General features: G+C 41.2%; 3 protein-coding genes across 3 annotated transcripts in view; all 3 read right to left on the reverse strand.

Annotated features, from left to right (window-relative positions):
• LOC104778422 (E3 ubiquitin-protein ligase RING1-like) lies at nt 8,743–10,688 on the reverse strand. The gene is made up of 2 exons (XM_010502865.2): nt 10,391–10,688; nt 8,743–10,077 (listed from the first exon to the last, which is right to left on the reverse strand). The coding sequence occupies exon 2, from the start codon at nt 10,066–10,068 to the stop codon at nt 9,001–9,003; it is 1,068 nt and encodes a 355-aa protein (XP_010501167.1). The 5' UTR covers nt 10,069–10,077; nt 10,391–10,688; the 3' UTR covers nt 8,743–9,000.
• LOC104778423 lies at nt 11,480–13,688 on the reverse strand. Its single transcript, XM_010502866.2, has 6 exons — nt 13,328–13,688; nt 12,990–13,183; nt 12,558–12,888; nt 12,217–12,312; nt 12,087–12,110; nt 11,480–11,973 (listed from the first exon to the last, which is right to left on the reverse strand). The coding sequence occupies exons 1-6, from the start codon at nt 13,421–13,423 to the stop codon at nt 11,932–11,934; spliced, it is 783 nt and encodes a 260-aa protein (XP_010501168.1). The 5' UTR covers nt 13,424–13,688; the 3' UTR covers nt 11,480–11,931.
• LOC104778424 (nuclear pore complex protein NUP214-like) overlaps nt 13,911–19,924 on the reverse strand; it is a 9,417-nt gene continuing 3,403 nt past the window's right edge. Inside the window, exons 9-18 of the mRNA XM_010502868.1 lie at nt 18,798–19,743; nt 18,476–18,628; nt 18,262–18,319; nt 17,791–17,924; nt 17,576–17,700; nt 17,113–17,455; nt 16,759–16,942; nt 16,003–16,635; nt 14,375–15,892; nt 13,911–14,283 (exon numbers count right to left, since the gene is read on the reverse strand). Of these exons, the coding sequence (XP_010501170.1) occupies nt 14,156–14,283; nt 14,375–15,892; nt 16,003–16,635; nt 16,759–16,942; nt 17,113–17,455; nt 17,576–17,700; nt 17,791–17,924; nt 18,262–18,319; nt 18,476–18,628; nt 18,798–19,743 (4,222 nt within the window). The 3' untranslated portion in view covers nt 13,911–14,155. The remainder of the gene's footprint in view (nt 14,284–14,374; nt 15,893–16,002; nt 16,636–16,758; nt 16,943–17,112; nt 17,456–17,575; nt 17,701–17,790; nt 17,925–18,261; nt 18,320–18,475; nt 18,629–18,797; nt 19,744–19,924) is intronic.

Here is a 19,924-nt window from a genome sequence, read left to right on the forward strand (position 1 = left end):
TCTCATCGACAAAATGGACAGTTTTCTGGCTCCCCTTCAGAAGAAGGTTCACCTTGGCTGTCAACTCGTCAATCTTTTGCGTATCGACACTGTTGACCTTCACGGACCTGTCATACTCAGGAGCCTTGTTGCTGGAGCTTGCAGCTAGGTTCTCAATCAACTGATATGCTCCTTCTTTAGACTTTGTCATAAAATCCCCATTGCTGGCCGAGTTGAGAGCGTTTATGTAGTCCCAGTTAACTCCATCATAGAAAATGCCCAGAATCTGTTCATCACTGAATCCATGGTGCGGACACTCTCTACGATACTCTTTGTACCTCTCCCAAGCCTCGCAGAAGGCTTCTCAAGTGTGCTGTTGGAACGATGAAATCTTGTTTTTCAGGGCAGCGGTCTTAGCCTTGGTGTACAAATGGTCCAGAAACGCAGATCTACACTGTTCCCATGATGTCAGAGACCCAGGTGGCAATGACTTCAGCCAACGTGAAGCTCTATCCGCAAGAGAGAAGGGAAAGAGCTTGCACTTCAGAAAGTCTGGCGGTATCCCATTTGAACCAGTGGTGCTACATATCTCCTCAAAATTCTCGATGTGGTCCATCGGAATCTCAGCTGGGAGACCGTGAAATAGGTGCTGCTTCACTAGAGAGATCATCTGTGGCTTGATCTCAAAATCTTGTCTCGGGATGGTGGGAGGAACAATCGCCGCTCGGTTGGTGTAGAACACATGCGGGTTGTCCTTGTCCCCAATGGACGGTTGTGGCGGCGCGGCTCTTTCGTGTTGAGCACGGAGCAACTGCCCCAACTGTTGTCGAAGTTGCTGCAACTCGGCAGCCATATCCTCATTGTTTCTGTTGTCACCCATGTTGACGGATTGAAACTTTCTGTTCTTGCGGTTTGTTCTTTCTGCCAAAGAGAGCTCTGCGGCTGACAAAGCAACTAGTTCTTCGGTGTTGTTTCTTCTTGTAGATCTTCTTGACATGCACCTGAAACACACGCAAAGAAGAAGCAGAAAGACAAATCAGTAAGGTCTTAGTCTAGTAATTTCGCCGAAAACCAAAGGTAAAAATTTGGTCCCCGGCAACGGCGCCAAAAACTTGATACACAGAGTTTTAAACCCTATTTTCCTACTGCAAGTGCACAGCAAAGAAGTAGTACTTAGGGGTCGAATCCCACGAAGACCAAGTTTTACTCTATGGTTCTATTGGTTCAATTTCAAGCTAAGACAATTCAAAGTTGGGTTTGTTTGGTAACAGTAACGCGATTAAAACGGTATAAAAAGGCAATAAGCAAAACACTAGATCAGGGGTAATTCTCGGGAATTTCAGAGATAGCAACTAAACAACTATTCAGGGCATAGATTAAGTACCAGTCTAGAACTCAAACATAAATATAAACTGATCCACTGTCGTGGTATCAATAACTCTATCTGATCGATTCTGTGCGGAAACGCGGAGCACGTGCTCAGACATCCGGAGCACATGCTCGGCGGTCCATAAACCCTAAACTGTCGTTTGAGCCCAGAATCGCAGACAAGCATTAAAGAACAGGAATGATAAGTTCACAAATCACCTACACATCAACTTTCGCAGGTCTAGGATAATTTGCCCACTAATGTCTTTTCTAGCAACCTATTACACTTTTGATGAATAGATAAACCTAGAATCATAGATTGGGTGATCAAATCAACCTAAGCATTAAGTCTAACAATAGTGAAGACAATCGATTATATAAAGCCCTATTTGTGTTCTGTTGCTAACCCATGAAACCCCTTTTGAAACCCCTAATCTAGCAAAGAAAACTACTCAGACATAGAGAAATGAATCATAGCAAAAGATGAGAAATTCAATGACATAAAAATAAAAAGGGTTCAGAGAATGCTTCACAAGGTAGCCGCTCTTCTCCCTCTCACAAAAACGTCGCTCAAAAACAAAAGAAAAAGGTATATCCCTCTCTCCTAAAAACCCTAGGTTAAATAGCATACAAGTAGAGAAAAATAAGGAAAGATTCCAAATTCAAATCTCCCTATTAAAAAGCGATCTCAGCCCTCTTTCTCTCACAAAGGATCGCCTAAAATAAGGGGAATTAGGCAGGGAATCGGCGCCTAGATGCTTGCCACGTGTCGTCATGAATCCGTAGAGTTGGGAGCATGTGCTCGGAAATCGAGAGCATGTGCTCCTGGGTCTAAAATCAGCTTTTCTGCTCCAATTCAACTCCTTTCTGCTCCGATTGCTCCTGCTGTTCCAATCCTTGCTTTTAGCTTCCTAGCCTCGTATTATAACCTGAAAAGGACTCAAACAACTACAAAACTATCAAATAAACGGGGTCAAAGTGAGTCAAAACCGTAACATATCAGAGCCACCAATACCGAGACATCTCAGTGTCTAAAATGGAAGGAAACGCTTTCCTTTTCCGGATACCTAATGCAGCGACAAGGAATAGAGTCGTCAAACAAATGCTATGGCAAATCGAAGGCCAGACAATGTTCGTCGCCAAGTGGGAACCCGGAACTGTCCCGTCAAAACCTCAGCTTCGATCTGCTCCAATTTGGCTTGAGCTCCGACAGGTACCTCTCCAATTCTTTAATGAAGAAGGTCTTGAGTACATAGCAGGTCTTGTTGGACATCCAAAAGAGCTTCATCCTTCTACAGCAAACAAGACTAACCTGGAGGTAGCCAAAGTTCTCACCTTCATTGACCCACGCAAGCCTCTACCAGAAGCAGTAAATGTGCAATTTGCTTCTGGTGAAATAAGTAGAGTTTTGGTCTCTAGCTCGTAGGCCACACTATCAAGCGTTGCAATCAGGCTCCAATTACTTGCTCCTCGTGCAAGTCAACATCTCATACCACCACTGCTTGCCCAAGGCGAGGTGAAGCTCCTGCTAAAAAGAGATAACAGAGCCGCTCTACTCCATCAGGTCCACCTCCACCTCCGCCTAATCTGTTAGCGAACAAGGCAAAACAGAATCTGATCTACGTACCAAAACATACCCAGCCTTCATCATATATAGCCCCTGCTGGTCCACACCGCCCTGGCCAAGGGAGAGAGATGTCAGTTCCCTCGGGTCCAACTAATGATGACCCAGGACCCTCGTCCAGAAAGGCTCTCTCAGATGGTCAATCTTCAGTTGCGGAAGAAGATTCTTCAGATGTTTTGTCCAGTGATTCAGAGGGCAAGGACAGTGTCGATGAGGACTACCCCGGTTATCAGTTAGTGTTGTCAAAAAGACAACGGAAAGGTATGCGAGGCAAGGGCCTCATTCTTGCCTAACTTATGTGTACACACATTTTTTGTTGGAATGTTCGCGGATTTAATATATATAGTCATCGTAACGGTTTTAAGAATTGGTATAAGGCCAATAGACCCTTTTTTGGAGGTATTGTGGAAACCCACGTCAAACAGCCAAAGATGCAGAAGTTCATCAACAATTTGCTACCTGGCTGGCTTTTTGAAGATAATTACGGTTTTTCAGAGCTGGGGAAGATATGGGTGGTTTGGCACCAGAGTGTGAAAGTGGTAATCATCGCTAAGAGTTTACAAATGATAACCTGTGAAGTTCTTCTACCTGAGGCTAAAGATTGGTGTGTAATCTCTTTGGTATACGCCTCTACGGATGCAAGACATTGTCGATACATCTATCTCGAGCAGAGTAAGAGGGAGACCTTGGTTAGTCCTAGGCGACTTTAGCCAAATCCTGCACCCGAGCGAGCACTCTCGATCACTGACTCTGAATGTTGATAGTCAAATTAGGATGTTCCATGAATGTCTGTTGGAAGCTGATCTCGCAGATATGATATTCAAAGGAAACACGTTTACATGGTGGAACAAAAGTGTGAGAAGGCCTGTGGCTAAAAAGCTAGATCGAGTCCTTGCAAATGATCAATGGAATGCGACATATCCTTCCGGCTATGCAAATTTTGGAGAACCAGACTTTTCTGATCATGCCTCCTTTGGGGTGAACCTTGAAACTGTGGGTGTCCGAGGCAAGAGGCACTTCAAATTCTACAACTTCCTGCTCCAAAGCCAGGACTTTTTGCCTCTAGTTGCAAGTCACTAGTTCTCTTCAAATGTTTCAGGTTCAGCAATGTTTCGATGCTCATCAAAACTCAAGTCGCTGAAGAATGTTATAAGAAGCTTTAGTAAAGAAAATTTCTCGGCCCTGGAAAAAAGAGTAGTCGAAGCTCATGATATGTTACTCCTTCTCCCAAAGTAGAATGCTCGAAAATCCCACTGAAACCAATGCACAAATTGAGCTAGAGGCTCAGCGGAAGTGGCAGATTCTTGCAACGGCAGAGGAGTCTTTCTACAGACAGAGGTCAAGTGTCTTATGGTTAAGTGATGGTGATAGCAACACTGCCTATTTCCACAGAATGGTAGCTTCAAGGAAAGCCCTCAACCATATTCATTTCATCCAAGAAGAGAATGGCCCCTTGATTGATACGCAGCAGGGTATTCGAGACCACTGTGTAGATTACTTCACAAACCTCATTGGGAGTCAGGTTGAGCCAAGTCTTCTTACTCAATCCGACATGAATCTTCTTCTACCTTTTCGGTGTACTGAAGCTCAGAAGCAATGCCTACAACAGCCCTTCTCTAATGAGGAAATTAAAGAAGCTTTCTTCTCAATGCCACGTAACAAATCTTGTGGTCTAGATGGGTACTCGGTAGAATTCTTCACAGGATGTTGGTCCATAGTCGGTCCTGAGGTAACAGAGGCGGTCTTGGAGTTCTTCCGATCCGGCCAATTACTAAAACAGTGGAATGCCACCACTTTGGTCTTAATACCTAAAGTCTCGAATGCTTCAAAGGCATCTGATTTTAGACCCATCTCGTGTTTAAACACTTTGTACAAGGTCATATCAAAGCTTCTAGCATGGAGACTCCAGCAAATTCTCTCAGAAGNCCAATGCACAAATTGAGCTAGAGGCTCAGCGGAAGTGGCAGATTCTTGCAACGGCAGAGGAGTCTTTCTACAGACAGAGGTCAAGTGTCTTATGGTTAAGTGATGGTGATAGCAACACTGCCTATTTCCACAGAATGGTAGCTTCAAGGAAAGCCCTCAACCATATTCATTTCATCCAAGAAGAGAATGGCCCCTTGATTGATACGCAGCAGGGTATTCGAGACCACTGTGTAGATTACTTCACAAACCTCATTGGGATTCAGGTTGAGCCAAGTCTTCTTACTCAATCTGACATGAATCTTCTTCTACCTTTTCGGTGTACTGAAGCTCAGAAGCAATGCCTACAACAGCCCTTCTCTAATGAGGAAATTAAAGAAGCTTTCTTCTCAATGCCACGTAACAAATCTTGTGGTCCAGATGGGTACTCGGTAGAATTCTTCACAGGATGTTGGTCCAGAGTCGGTCCTGAGGTAACAGAGGCGGTCTTGGAGTTCTTCTGATCTGGCCAATTACTAAAACAGTGGAATACCACCACTTTGGTCTTAATACCTAAAGTCTCGAATGCTTCAAAGGCATCTGATTTTAGACCCATCTCGTGTTTAAACACTTTGTACAAGGTCATATCAAAGCTTCTAGCACGGAGACTCCGGCAAATTCTCTTAGAAGTTATTTCATCGTCTCAATCCGCTTTCATGCGAGGGAGACTTCTATCTGAAAATGTCTTATTGGCCACAGAGATTGTCCATGGATATAACAGATCGACCCGAGAGGGATGCTCAAAGTGGATATCAGGAAGGCTTTTGACTCTGTCAGTTGGGAATTTATTCTGTCTGACCTCACTGCTCTCCAGCTTCCAGAGATCTTCATCAACTGGATCAAACATTGCATCACTTCGCCTACCTTCTCAGTGTGTGTGAACGGTAGTTCAGGGGGCTTTTTCAAGAGCACCAAAGGGCTGAGGCAAGGTGACCCATTGTCACCCTACCTTTTCGTGCTAGCTATGGAGGTCCTATCCTCCCTTCTAAGATCCAGGTTTGATGCAGGCTATATACATTACCACCCTAAGACCCAGGATCTCAGTATATCCCACCTGATGTTCGCCGACGATGTTATGATCTTTTTTTACGGTGGTAGCTCCTCACTTCATGGTATAAACGAAGCGCTTGATGATTTTGCCAGCTGGTCAGGACTATGTATGAATAGAGACAAAACTCAGCTGTTCTTCGCAGGCCTGAATGACACAGAGTCCGCTGCTATCACAAGCTATGGTTTCCCTGTGGGCTCCCTACCCATAAGATACTTGGGACTCCCACTTATGCATAGAAAGCTGTGGATCTCAGAATATGAACCCCTCTTAGACAAGCTTGTGCGAAGCTTTCGATCTTGGGCTGTAAAGGCTTTAGCTTTTGCAGGAAGACTGCAACTCCTAAAATCTGTCATATCCGGTACTGTCAACTTCTGGATCTCTACGTTCATGCTTCCCAAGGGCTGCATAAAACAGATTGAATCTCTTTGTAGTCATTTCCTCTGGTCAGGCAACATTGACATCAAAAAAGGAGCAAAGGTGGCATGGACTACAGTGTGTTTACCTAAGACTGAAGGTGGTTTAGGGCTTCGGAGCTTTGCCGCTTGGAATAAGGTGTTATGCTTGAGGTTTATCTGGCTCCTGTTCGCTGGTACAGGTTCTCTATGGGCAAACTGGCACAAATTTCATTATATGCGAAATGATACGTTTTGGTCAGTGAAAGAAGCGCCAAGCAACTCCTGGACGTGGAATTCACTACTGAAGCTGAGACCCCTGGCAGAACAATTCATCAGAACTAAGGTAGGCAACGGGCAGAAAGCTAGTTTATGGTTTGATCATTGGACTCCTCTTGGACCTCTTATCAAGCTTCTAGGAAATGGAGGGCCTCGTGTTCTGCGCTTGCCACTAAATGCTACTGTGAGAGACACTGTTGATGACCAAGGGTGGACTCTACCTTACCCCAGATCAAACGCAGCCCTGTCTCTACACGTGCACCTCACCACTGTTCATCTTCCAACAGCAAGCCACACTCAGGATTCGTATTACTGGGCCATCGATGGAAGCTCCAACCAGGTCTACTCTTCATCGAGCACCTGGGAGAAACTCAGACCTAGACAAGAGGAAAAGGAATGGTCGACTTCGGTTTGGTTTAAAGGAGCTATCCCAAAGTTTGCTTTTAATATGTGGCTAGTTCACCTTAACAGGTTGCCGACAAGAGAGCGACTGGTTTCCTGGGGTCTTGACATTCCCACCGTTTGCTGCATCTGCTCAAGCCAAGAGGAGTCTAGAGATCATCTTTTCCTTTCCTGTTGTTTTGCTTCAGAGATTTGGAGACAAGCTCTGTCCAGACTGGATCCCCATCATCGTTTGTTCAGCTCCTGGCCAGAGCTCCTCTCTTGGATCAAATCACGCTCTCGCATTGCGCCGTCGACTCTTAGGAAGGTAGTGGTCCAAGTCATTCTCTATCATCTCTGGAAGCAAAGGAACAACGTCCTGAACAATCAAGTGTCACGCCCCACTCAAGCAATCTTCAAGCTCATCCACCGAGATGTTAAAAAAGAGATGTTAAAAACATCATTACTGCAAGACAACGAAGGAGAAAATTTAGAAAATTAATGGAGTTGTGGCTGCGTTAAACCATCAATATCTTAGCCCAATTTGTTTTTTGTATCCTTGTTTTTATCTTTTTTGCCAAGGATTCAAAAAGGTTAGGTTTTATACGTATTGTAAAACCTGATTGTTCATTTATANAAAAAAAAAAAAAAAAAAAAACTAATCTTTACGCGTAAACAGATCGATTACGTAGTGATGCCATCATGGATTAAGCAAGGAAATTAAAACGCATTTCTTTAAGTAAAGTTTAGATAAGACAACATATGTTTTTTTTTTTCCTTGAAGAAGACATATTTAAACGACTCGGTCTCATGATCATAAATGTATAAATTCCTTGAAGAAAACAATAAAAGGTTGTTTCATGAATGGCTGCACTGTATTGATGAATTGTGATACAAATCATAAATGTTATCAATACTTCGTGTAACACCAGCTTTTATATTTCCAAATTGTAGTGCTCCATTTCCTTCACCTTAATGGTTTTAAAAGCCAGGAATTAATACATATGAGATAAAGACTTCAGTATGAACTTTGTTATGAGTGAAACTATATAATTATATGAACTTAATTACTATAAGATCGAGATGGTCAACCCACTCGGCCCATAGTTGTGTTGTACGCTGAGAGTAAGAGAATAATCAAAGTGATGAAGGATACAACATGACGATTCAATTTTCCTTCTTGTTTCTTTTGGTTAAGACTAATGTTATGTAAGAAGAGGTTGTGTAAACTTGTGTTACTAAGTTTGATGCTATACTACTTACTTATATAGAAAAAGGAGAGTTGGTGAAGCGTTAATATAGTATTACATAAAAAATTTAAGTTCGTTAATACCGCATCTTGTTTATTTTCACATGTGAACTCTTTTTTTTTTTTCTTTTTTTTTGGGTGTGACATGTGAAATCTTTGTCTTCTCTGGACGCATTTTATACATGTGAACCTTAGCTTTTATAAATTCTAACTAATCTTTACGCGTAAACAAAAAAGATTACGTGGTAATGCCACCATGGATTAAGCAAGCAAGGAAAAAGCATATCTTCAAGTAAAGTTTAGAAAAAGACAACATATGTTTTACTTTCCTTGTACAAGACATATTTAAACTACTGTATGATTCGTGTTAAATTACTTTTTTTTTTTTAGTATGTTTTAAATTCTTGAAACCACCATTCATTCAGTGTTAATTCACCATTAAGGCATTATTATGAACTTACCGTTACCGATAACAAACTAAGTTCAAGATGTGCCTTAGTTGACAACAAAAAACACATCAACGGCTTACAGAATCCGACAAATATTTGTTCAAAACAACCAAAAAGAACACAAAATGAAAGATTTATGTTTTCCAAAGATGTAGCTTTCAACCAAATCTGAGAAACTTATGTACAGACAAAAGATCAGATTTAGGTTGAACCGAAGTTTCATGATCACACCAAAAAAAGCTTATGGTTGCTTCAGGGGACATACTTTAACGCGAGTCAGTTGATGCATTGCTATCTTGGGACGAGGAGAACAAGGTGCTAAACGGCCACGGGATAGAGAATCCGCTATCGTCATTATCCTCGCTCCCATCCTCCTCCTCTTCTTCTTCTCGGCGGTTTCCATCGCTGTTCCCAGCTCCATGGCTGCTGCTTGTAGCAGAAGCACTACTGCCTCCATTGTTATCACTTGTTGTTGTTGTTGCTGAATCAGTCTTTGGTTCATCTGCGGGTAACTGAAATCTACAAACAGGGCATGAACTGTGAAGCTCAAGCCATGGGAGCAAGCAGTCAGCATGAAACTTGTGCTTACACGGCATCAGCTTCGCCTCAGTACCAATCTCAAAATCATCTAAACAAACCGAACATTGCAGCGTCTCTTCCATTTTCACAGTAGACAAAGCCTCAACAGCTTCTTTTTTAGCAGGAGGTGTTCCATATCTGTTGGGATCATTCTCAGCAAGACGCTGAACCAACATCTCGAATCCAGGACCGATGAAATAGTCGCCTAAAGAACCAGCAGGTACAGAATCCCTATCGGCAGAGGTTTGAACCGTGATCGTCTGATTGAAAGGATTGATCAAGATCACTCGTTCTGGATTGTTGTTATCAAGAGTATTATTATTATTATCTCCATTACCAGTAGACTCAGATTCGAGTGACAAGCCTGCTCGTATCCCCTGAAGCAACTGCAAAACAGCAGCGGAGTGTCTTCTCCTTCTCCTAAGAATCTCTTGAAGCTGCGAATCCAAATCGGTGTTGTTGTTGTTCTCTCCAGTCTCGTTTTGATTGTCTTCGACAGACTCAACACTCTGGTTCCTTCTGCGGCGCACAGGATCAGTCATGAGTTCCATCAAGATAGGAGCCCAGAGAGAGTTGTTAGCTCTGGCATCAGCGGTATCTGAGGAATCATGAACATCGTCGTGAACATCGTCGTCTGCCATCTCTTCAACAAACCCACTATGACAAAAGGGGCATTTGATCTCAGCTTCCATAACTGGATCCACGGTTTGAGAACACATGTGACACCAATACCTCGTAGCAACTGGTTCTTCCATGGCCAATTCCTTCAAAAAAAAAAAAACGATTTTTCACAGGGAATAAGAACATATTTGCCAAATGAGTAAAATCTGGTACGAAAACTAATTTAGGTTAATAATAAGAGACTTGAACAAAACCAAACCCTAGAATCAGTTTCGATAAAACCCAAATCATCAAAACCAAACCCTAGAATCGTTCGTTCGTTCGTTCGTTCGCGGAGCTGTATGAAATACAAGGTCATCGATCATAGAATCTGTGGTTTATTTGAAAACCCTAACCATAAATAAATATATAAATAACGAGAATCATTCATATGAGAAATTACAGAAAACAGCAAACCTTTTGGAGTTTTGTTGTTCGACAGCTGAAAATGTAGCGATGAGGATGACGAATTTTTTGAGTTTTGTAATTTGAACAAGAAAAGATGAAGATTATTAAAAAAAAAAACAAAAAAAAAAGGGGGAGGAGAGAATGGGTTTTTTGTTTATATACGAAAGGATGAGAATTGTCTTTGTGAGAGAAAATCAGAAAATAAAAATAAAAAGTTAATAAAGAAAAGAAAGGATCGCTCTTCTTCTTCTTTGTTTCTTCCAGATCCTTCTGGGTTTCTCTCTGTGTGGGTCTCTTTATTTTTTTAATTTGGCTGCTCATTTTAATTTCACAGTAGACTTTTCTACAAACATAAACCACGTGGACTGGATTTGATTTTTCAAGTTTATAAAACTCGTGGGCTTTTTAAATATATCTGTTACACTGGGCTCTTTGGATAACTTTGGATAAAGGGGGTTTCTATTTTATTTTACGACACTAAGCTAGGCATGACCAAAATTAAACCGTAACCAACCATATCGTATCCTAACCGTAACCAGACTATAACCGTATAAAATGGTTTAAAACCATAACTGTTAACCGTAAATATATGGTTAAATTATATTAATCATAATCGTTAATTAACCGTAACCATATCAAAATCGTTGGTTAACTACATATTTAAACCGTAATTTGTTAACCGTAACCGTTTCAAAAACATAATAAAATATACTAATAATTATTTATTTAATATAAATCATATGATCTGAAAAATATGAATACACTAAAGGAACATATTAATTATAAATAAATAATATCAATTATATTATATCATAAAATAATATCAATCGTATGATATTATCAAATAACCGTAACCGTATATAACTGTAACCGCTTCAACCGGAACCGTATTTAATCGTAACCGGTGGTTAATTAACCGTAACAATGATAACCGTAACCATGGTCATGCCTACACTAAGCTCTTGTCAAACAATGTAGCGACCAGGATTTTGATACTATTGTAGTTGTAGGTGGGCAATGTAGCGACGGTATCACACTACAAACCAAAGTAATTTTCATGTTTGAATTTTGATTCTAGGTGGGCAAGGACGAAACATATCCACGCTTGAAATCTTCTTTTACTATCTCCATTTGCGTACCAAAATTTAAAAAAATAAGAACGTATCTCCATTTACACACAAGTAACAAAAACAAAAACTCGGAAAGAATCATATTTGATGGATCCATCCACTCACTCTACTATGCTAACCATAAAGATCCCCAAAAATAACTTATCTTCAGACCGAGAAATAAATAATGCAAAGGAACCAAAAGTAAAAAACAGTGCTTACTTGTCAACATATAGAAAGTAGTCTCATCTTCTTCTGGTAGCTCTTATATAATCTTGCTCTACTTTGTATGGACATTGCGACTCTTTGTGATTCTCCCTCGCTTACGGAGAACTGGTAAAATAACATTTGTATCGGCTTCAAAATCCGATAACTAAACCTCAACTGACAACTCAATTTGTTTTGATGCCCCCAAATAGTGGTCACACTACCGTTCTTGAATCATATTGAAGCCATCCCCGTCTTCTTCAACCCCTTCTCTTCCTACAAAATTAATTTTAATAACCAGATTTATCTTATTATTCGTGACTAACAGTGATTAGATAGATATTGTGCAATACGACCACCAACAACTGTCAAAACCAATAGAGACTCACCGGTTGCTTCAGTCCCTTCTCTTCCTACATGAAATTTGTAACCAGATTTTTCTTATTATTTGTGATAACACAACAGTAAGTGTTAATTAATACGACCAAAGAATAAATTGTCGAATCAATGGAGACTAACATCAATGGAATGCAAGGATCTAGATATGGGAGACTTAAAATGAGAGGCTTCTCCAGCAGATGGTGATCCATTGTTCCCAGCTGAATAATGATTCACCTACAAAATTTGCATCGCGTGAGTAACTTACTTCATTGCTGTTCCATGCAACTTGCCATTATTATAACTATGTACTGTCTTATGTATATCCTACAGTCGTAAAAAGATCATTGCTAGGGGATTGCAGTCACTACCGCCCAAACAGTTTCAAGTGAGGATTAAGAAACTAATTCTAGATGGACAGCTTAGTATAGTATTCAGGCTTGTAGAAAAGTGATAAAATAGCAAAAATCCGAATAGAAAACCTGTGTTGCCTTGGGTGAACTTATATTGGTTTGGCTCTCTTCAAATAGTGAGGTGTAGTAGGCTGGATCGTAGATAGAACCACCCAAGATTTCTTCAGCACCTGAACATTGTCTAGCTATAGCAGGAGTCGGCGGATTCAAGAAGCTATTTCGTAAATCCGAATCCGTTTCACGGGGAAGTGAAGTGTCGACGATAGAAGCCCCAAGTCGATAAATCTGAAACCATAAGAGAGAGGAAGACAGCCTCACAAAGAAGCCAATCATTTCCATGGCCATAGTCAGTTTCACTGAAAATATGAAAAAGGTTCCATACGTCTCAGCTGAAATGCTCCTGCAATCAACAATAATAATATGATCAAAATCAATTGAAGCAAAAGCTTAGTGCAGATTTAGAAACAAGGTTTAGAAGAGTTAATAAGAGCAATCGAATACCAAATCTCTTGGGTGAAGAGTATGAACCAAGAGATATCAAGAAGAAGAGCGCAGAAGAGAAGAACAGCGTAGGTGCGGCCGAGACTTTGGCTATTGCTCTCGATTGCAACAAGAGCAAACAACGCAATCGCCAAATTTATCAACAAAACTCCATTGTATAATGCTCCTAATGATCCGATTAGAGCGCACCCAATCTGTATGATAAATTTAAGATTAATCAGGGATGAGACCAATTCAAATTGATGAACCCTAGACCCCAAACAGATTTTTGATTAATCAGCGACGACAAGAGAAAGAGAAGGAGAAAAATGGGAAACAAAAAAAAAAAACAAACAAACCTGAGCGTAAATGAGGAAGACGGCGAGAGATTGGAGCCTAACATAGTCGCGAAGCCAAGGCTGTATTCGATCTCGTAAAGAAGCACAAAGCATCATAAATCTCTATGTCCCTTCATATAAAAAAAAAAAGACAAAAAAAATTATTCACGAAGCTTCTTCTAATGTCGAGATTTTGCGGCCGGCGACACCGGAGAGAGAAGGAATCGACGGTGGAGAAGAACAACTCGTGAGGAGGTGGAGAGAGTAAAGAGTCTTGTTTGGCGGGATCACATCGAATCCAAGATTGAGCCCAACTTTACATGAAAAAAAAATTATTAGTGATTTCTCCGCACAAATTAAAATTATAATCTCTTTAATCAAACAAAAATATACATTCAAAGACTGTCTGTGTGGAATAAACGCCTCTCTGCTCTCTCTTCCAACTAGGCCCACTCCTTTTTTTCCCTTTTTTTTTTTTAATAGTAACTCTCCAAATCGAAATTAAACTTTTTAATTAGCAAGATGGGATATATAAAAATATTCACTAAGAAAATATCTCTTAGGTTTGTTTATAATAATGAAACCAAACTAGCTTTCTGGAAAAAGTGATGAAAAAGCTCAACTGTATGACCACCATCAAGGCATAAGCCACGTGAGAGGATTAAGTCAGCAATTTACTTAACATTTTGGAGGTTAGTTGACTTTTAATCCATTTTAAAACCACACATACAACACGCATTATATATATTTCTAGAATGATAAGACTATTTAGTGTAAGATGGTAAGACCAAAATTTCTAGACACAACAAGCGTAAGTCCAAGGCAACGATAATATTGAATATATTGGTTTCACTTTCTCATCTGTGTGAAGAGTTCCGATGGCTTTCCTGTTGCCCCTGAGTTGCCACCAAAGGCTGAGAACCCACCACCACCGCTTTGGCCTTGGCCTTGGCCGGCGAAACCACCAAAACCAGTCCCTGTTTAATAATAATACAACAAGACAATGGTCAATAATGACTGAGCATGACCTTGAATGTGTATTTATTTATATGCTAAACCAATATTTACCTCCTGCTGCACCCGCGAAACCTCCACTACTAGGAGGAGCAAAGCCTCCGAAACCTCCGGAGCCTGAACCAAGTCCACCAAATCCACCGCCTCCTCCTCCTCCTCCTGGAGCAGCACTAGCAAAGCCTCCACTACCTGAGGCTAAGGCCGCGAAGCCACCAGTGGGAGTAGAAGAAGCACCAGCAAAGCCTCTACCAGCTGAAGCCATCCCCGCGAACCCACCTGTGGCACTAGAACCAACAGCAGCAAAACCACCGGATGCTGGTGCATTTGACAGACCACTTCCTGGGTTTGCGCCACCAAATCCAGTAGGAGAACCAAACGTAGCTCCTGGGAGACCAGCACCAATCTGTCTCGACTGCCCAAAGGAGCCAAGAACCGACCCTAGAGCTTGTTGTCCCCCACCAATCTGTGACGGTTGGCCAAATCCGCTCTGAGCAGGTGTCTGAGAAGGTGTTACAGAAAACGTACCAAAACCTGCCGGTTGCGATGGTTGAGGATTTTGAAAATTGAACGATGCAGGTTTGAATAGCTCGCCACTAGGGACTGTCATATTGAATGGATTACTTGTTGTTGTTGTAGCATTACCAAAGGGACCACCAAATGGATTTGCTTTGGGGGCAGCCGGATTTGGAGTTGACCCAAGCCCGAAACCTCCAAAACTTCCCATACTAAGTTCAGTTGTCTGGCTAGTCTCTGGAGCTTCTTCGTCCATTTCATCTTCCTGTGTATCTACAGTATCTTTCTTCTCACCAAACGGACTTGCATAAGTTGGTGATGACACAGGGAAAGGGGCAGGTGTAGATGATAGCTGTTGTGGCTGAGAACTACCTGGCCAACTGAATGCAGGAGGCGCCATGCTTGCAAGACTAGACTGTGTTCCTGATGAAAATCCAGACAAGAATCCAGATGAACTGCCAGGGGTTTCTGTAGTCTCCTCTGGGGTTGAATTCTCACTTTTCACCGGTAGCGGCTCAATCTGTGTTTTTGTTGCATTTGCTACAGAATCTACAGTACTTTCCGTACTTAGAATTGACGAACTTTGAGCCTCTGGTTTAGATTCTGAGACTGGCCCTGTAATGGATACGGCGGAAGACGGTGTGGAAACTTGAGGAGACTGAAACGCATCAGGAGCGGTTGAGGTACTAAGGGGAGTCAAAGATGAGGAAGTTGATGAAAGCAAACGATTACTATCCGTTTGGAAGCTGCTTGCAGAGACCAGATTAGATGACACTTGCGATGCTGTAGAAGATGGAGGAAATAATGAAGATTGGCCTGTTGAGGATGAGACTATTTCAGGGGACGATGGAGACAAAGCTGGTAAGTTAAGAGTGAAACCAGTTGTGGGGCCAGGTGATGAAGAAAGTGTTGCTGAAGCTGCTTGATTGAGATCTACATTGGCACTGGTCAACGATTTACCAAATGGAATACTGAAACCAGTAGCTGAAAATGTAGATGTAGACGTGAGAGAAAACGTCTGTGGTGCTGGTTTTGAGCTGGTGGGAATAGATGCTGGAACTGAAACTCCTAATAACGTTGAGCAGTGTCATTGACCAGATATTAGAAGGTTCCTATAGTTGACTATTATGTGAATCAAATAAAATACACAGAGGTTAACGTAAACATACCTAAATCTTGTGTAGAGGATGACACTGGAGGTGATGATGGTGTAGATAAGGTGGAAACGTAATCAGGTGGTGTGCTAGGCAAAGGTGAAGAAGAAACTGATACCGTTTCAGCAGGAAAAGTAACTTTATCGCTAGGGATACTGCCACTGGTTTTGAAACCAAACAACGATTTTGAAGGGAAACTAGATGCACCAGCACCAGTAGACATTGGTGAAAGCTGAGCGCCAAAACCTTTGCTTGATTCAAAATCAGATCCGGATGATGTGGTAGAAAGCCGCTGCACACTTCCAGCAGCTGTTTCAACAAACGCATTGGCCTTAGCTTCAGAAAATTTGAATCCTCCAGCCTTTTTTTCTGTCTGTTCAAATACAGTCGACGCCATTGGTAGTTTCATAGGAAAATTTGATCCTCCTGGTTGTGAAACTGTCCTTGTATCCTTACTCTGAGGTGGGGCAGATTGCTCAGTATAAGAAGTTGTACTGCTAGAATTATTTCCGGACCAATTGAAACTTGGTTTTGATGCAGAGATTGGAGAGATGGTAAAGGGACTGTTGGATTGTGGCATAGGTGGCCTCGTTTTAAATGGGGTTGATTGAGCTTCCAATGTGTCTTGTTGAAATGACTCCATAATACCTGCTCAAAGTAATTACACAATCAAATCCCAGAAGCGATAGATTACAAATAAAAAACAAATGAAACATAGAAGACATTCTTCCGAGAACAAATTAATGCACTCCACAGTACATCTTAGCTCACCCTTATTCGAGGAGACTACAGGCGATGCATGATCTTTCAGGCGAAGCAGTGATCGCTCTTGTAAATTATTCGCAGACCGTAGTTTTTCACTCAAGACAGTCTGTTGGTTCATACCCGTCTTCTGTTGCTCATGCAGAAGCATCCTTTTGACAGTTGTTTTTGGAGGCTCAAAAGCAGCCCAATTCTGTAAAAAGATCACAAAATATAGAGCCAGACGTCAGGATACTCCATATATTAAAGAGCGCATAGAAATTCTTCACAGTTCAAAATACTAGAGCATCACAGAACATAATAAGTGCATATATCGTAACCGCTACTACTGTCTACTGAGTCAAATATTTCCAGCAAAATTACCCTGTCTAATGATTCTCTTCTCCTCCTGGCAGTCTCAGGGTCAGAACTTTTCATAGCAGATGACTGACGTTGTCTTGACTGTGCATTTATACTTGCAGGAATAGAAGAGAGTAATAAGTTTTTTGATGAAGATGCATTTTTAGCTTTTACCGCATCTGGTGAACTGAAAGAAGCGTCATAAGGGATCCCAATTGTCTCAAACAACTCCTGCTTCACATTCTTTTTGACAGGTGAATCGATTTTCAAAAGTGTCATTTGTTTTGAGAGACACTCAGAGAGTTGCTCAGCAGCTGCCAATTGGGAACTCATTGTATTATGAAGGCTGTGAAGGGATTGCACACGTCTGCAGAAAGAATCACCCCAATTTGAGTTACCAAAAAGAGGACATTATAACCAACTTAAACAATTTCTTGTGATGTTTTTTTCTTCCTTAAAAACTTTCACAACTGATCCACAAGAATACCTGGAAGGAGCAGATCTATTTGGCACGCCTCTTCGTGCCACAGGAAGTCCACCATCCTCATGGTAGCGATCGAGTTCAAGCCGATTAAAATATCTCTCTAGTTCAATTAGTTGATGGGTCAAATCCTAGAATGGGAAAAGTAGAAGATATATGACAACAGCGAGCTTAACGTAGTAACAGATAAAATTAGGGAGATATATCAACACATAAACAACCTTATTTAGTTTCATAATATGCTGCCGCTTGGCCTCAAGCTCAGGATTCAACTTCTGGCGGTTCCAAAGTTGCCAGTACTGGTTATCAGCAGTTTGCTTATACATACCTTCCATGTATGTCTTTTTTGCCAAAACTGAAATCCCCATATGAAACAATAATAAGAAAACAAGATAACAGCCTGTTAATTTGCAGCCTAGATTCCAGTGTAAGATATTAAACAATAACGAATATAATAAGGAAGACCGAAAGAATGAAAAAAAGGGACTTCCAGAGAAACATGTTGCAAGTTAGATTTGCCTCAATTTCTAAATATCACTGAGAGTGTTTAGAGGCAATATAAATTTACTATATTCCTAGTTTGCCTACTGCGGGCCTCGCGGCTTTAAAATACCTTTTCAAGTAAAAACATAATTACACCTGCTAACTATTTTTTTCCGTTACATAGGGAGTTTATAAAATAAACAGATCACCTTGAATTGTTTTGTCAAGAAGATGTTGGATCTCTGCTTGCTGCTCGTGAATTGTGCTCTGAAGGCCACCAAACCAAATGAGTTTAGCAATATAGAAAAGAAGACCAGAATCACTAACAGTATTTGTTTATTGGAAGGGGGTTTGGTCAAATATAAAAAAGGTAACCCAAAAATAACGACCCAATAACAAAACATATGAACTTTTTATACACACCTTCCATGTTTGGGACTTGCCAGCAAGATTTTCAAGTCCTTGCTCCAGTTCTTCAACATGACTTTTCAGTAAGAAAGCACAAGAATCCTTGAAACCACCCGGTCCTTCAATGGACTGTAAAAGCGTATCCATTTCTCTGGCCATCTCATTTATCTGGTACAGAAAAGGAATATGAGTCAGTTACACCAATGGTATAAGTCCAGTAAGTAAAATACTACAGGAAGGCATGGATGCGAAAGCATCAATGCAAGATGACCCTGTCCTAGAATACATATTCACATAAATAAAATCGTACAGAAATTAGTATCATGAGTAATATTACATTACTGGGTTGCTTTGACATGCTATGGTCGAGTCTCAGAGGTCCATTACTGAGCGGAGTTTTGTGCTGCTGATTACTAGCGGATTTTTCGAAGGAAGATTTCACCTGCTGTGACAATTGAGAGCAATGGATAGAAGGTATTGGCTCAATTTTCTCTACTTCTTCATTAGCGTCCCGGTTTTGGCCTAGCGGAGGACTTAAATTGCTCAGAGCTGATGCTCTACCAGTCTCAATGATTTGTAAAGGTTTCTCTTTGATGCTCATAGGAGGATTCACAATACCAGTTCCAGACTGTACAGATTGCTTATGCTGAGTATCTTTCACAGAAGGAAAGGGATTGGATACAAAATCTGGCGGTGAGATGCCTTGCCCACTTGACCATGGCTGAGATGGTGTATTTTGTGGTGACTGAAAAAATGTGTTCTTCAGGCCAGGAGATCCAAATAAAGCTGGTGTACTCTTTGACTTAACATTGGCCTGTAAATGCATAGACTTAGACTGCGCAGATGTGTCATTTTGAAGCTTTTCGGGAACGCGGACGACAGGACCGAATCCTGCAAATTTGTTGGTGTCATATCCTAAGGGCAAAGGTGGTTGTCCAAAACTTGTTCCGAACTGCTTAGAAATCATGTTTTGTTGACCATCTTCAACCGGTGTTTCAGCATACGGTTCTTGCTTCTTATGGTTGTCCCCAGACACTGAACTTTTTACAGACTCAAATTCCTTACTAAATATGTTATCGTTTGGGAACCTTTTTCCGATAGAGAAGTCCTCTGAGTTGAGGCGTTTCTGTTCATTTTGTACAGAAACACTCAACTTTTGATGTTGTTCAGGCTCTTCAGAAGATTGTTTAGAAAGATCATCTTCAACCGAAGAGGTATATGCATCTTCTATATCAGAAGAAGAGGCCAAATCAACGTCAGATGAAGCTGGGGGTCCTGCAACACTGTCGAGGAACACAATTTAATGGTTCAAGTAATGTTGTCAACATCAATGAGTTAAAACCATTGTGATGAAATGAAGCCTACCTAGCAACATTAAACATGATCAGTTTTCCTTCCAAAGTGAGGCACACAAGAACAAAATATGGCAGGAGTTCTTTAAGTTCATCATCAGCCGAACGGACA

The sequence above is a fragment of the Camelina sativa genome, chromosome 3, assembly GCF_000633955.1.
Source record: "Camelina sativa cultivar DH55 chromosome 3, Cs, whole genome shotgun sequence".
Classification (NCBI taxonomy): domain Eukaryota; kingdom Viridiplantae; phylum Streptophyta; class Magnoliopsida; order Brassicales; family Brassicaceae; genus Camelina; species Camelina sativa.

Excerpts from the sequence above, each read along its gene's own strand:
- LOC104778422 (XM_010502865.2), bottom strand. The coding sequence starts at position 10,068 with ATGGAAGAACCAGTTGCTACGAGGTATTGGTGTCACATGTGTTCTCAA.
- LOC104778423 (XM_010502866.2), bottom strand. The coding sequence starts at position 13,423 with ATGATGCTTTGTGCTTCTTTACGAGATCGAATACAGCCTTGGCTTCGC. Across the intron at positions 12,889-12,989 it reads CTCTTCACCCAAGAGATTTG|GAGCATTTCAGCTGAGACGT; the intron begins GTATTCGATTGC and ends TGTTGATTGCAG. Across the intron at positions 12,111-12,216 it reads GATCCTTGCATTCCATTGAT|GAAGAGAAGGGACTGAAGCA; the intron begins GTTAGTCTCCAT and ends AATTTCATGTAG.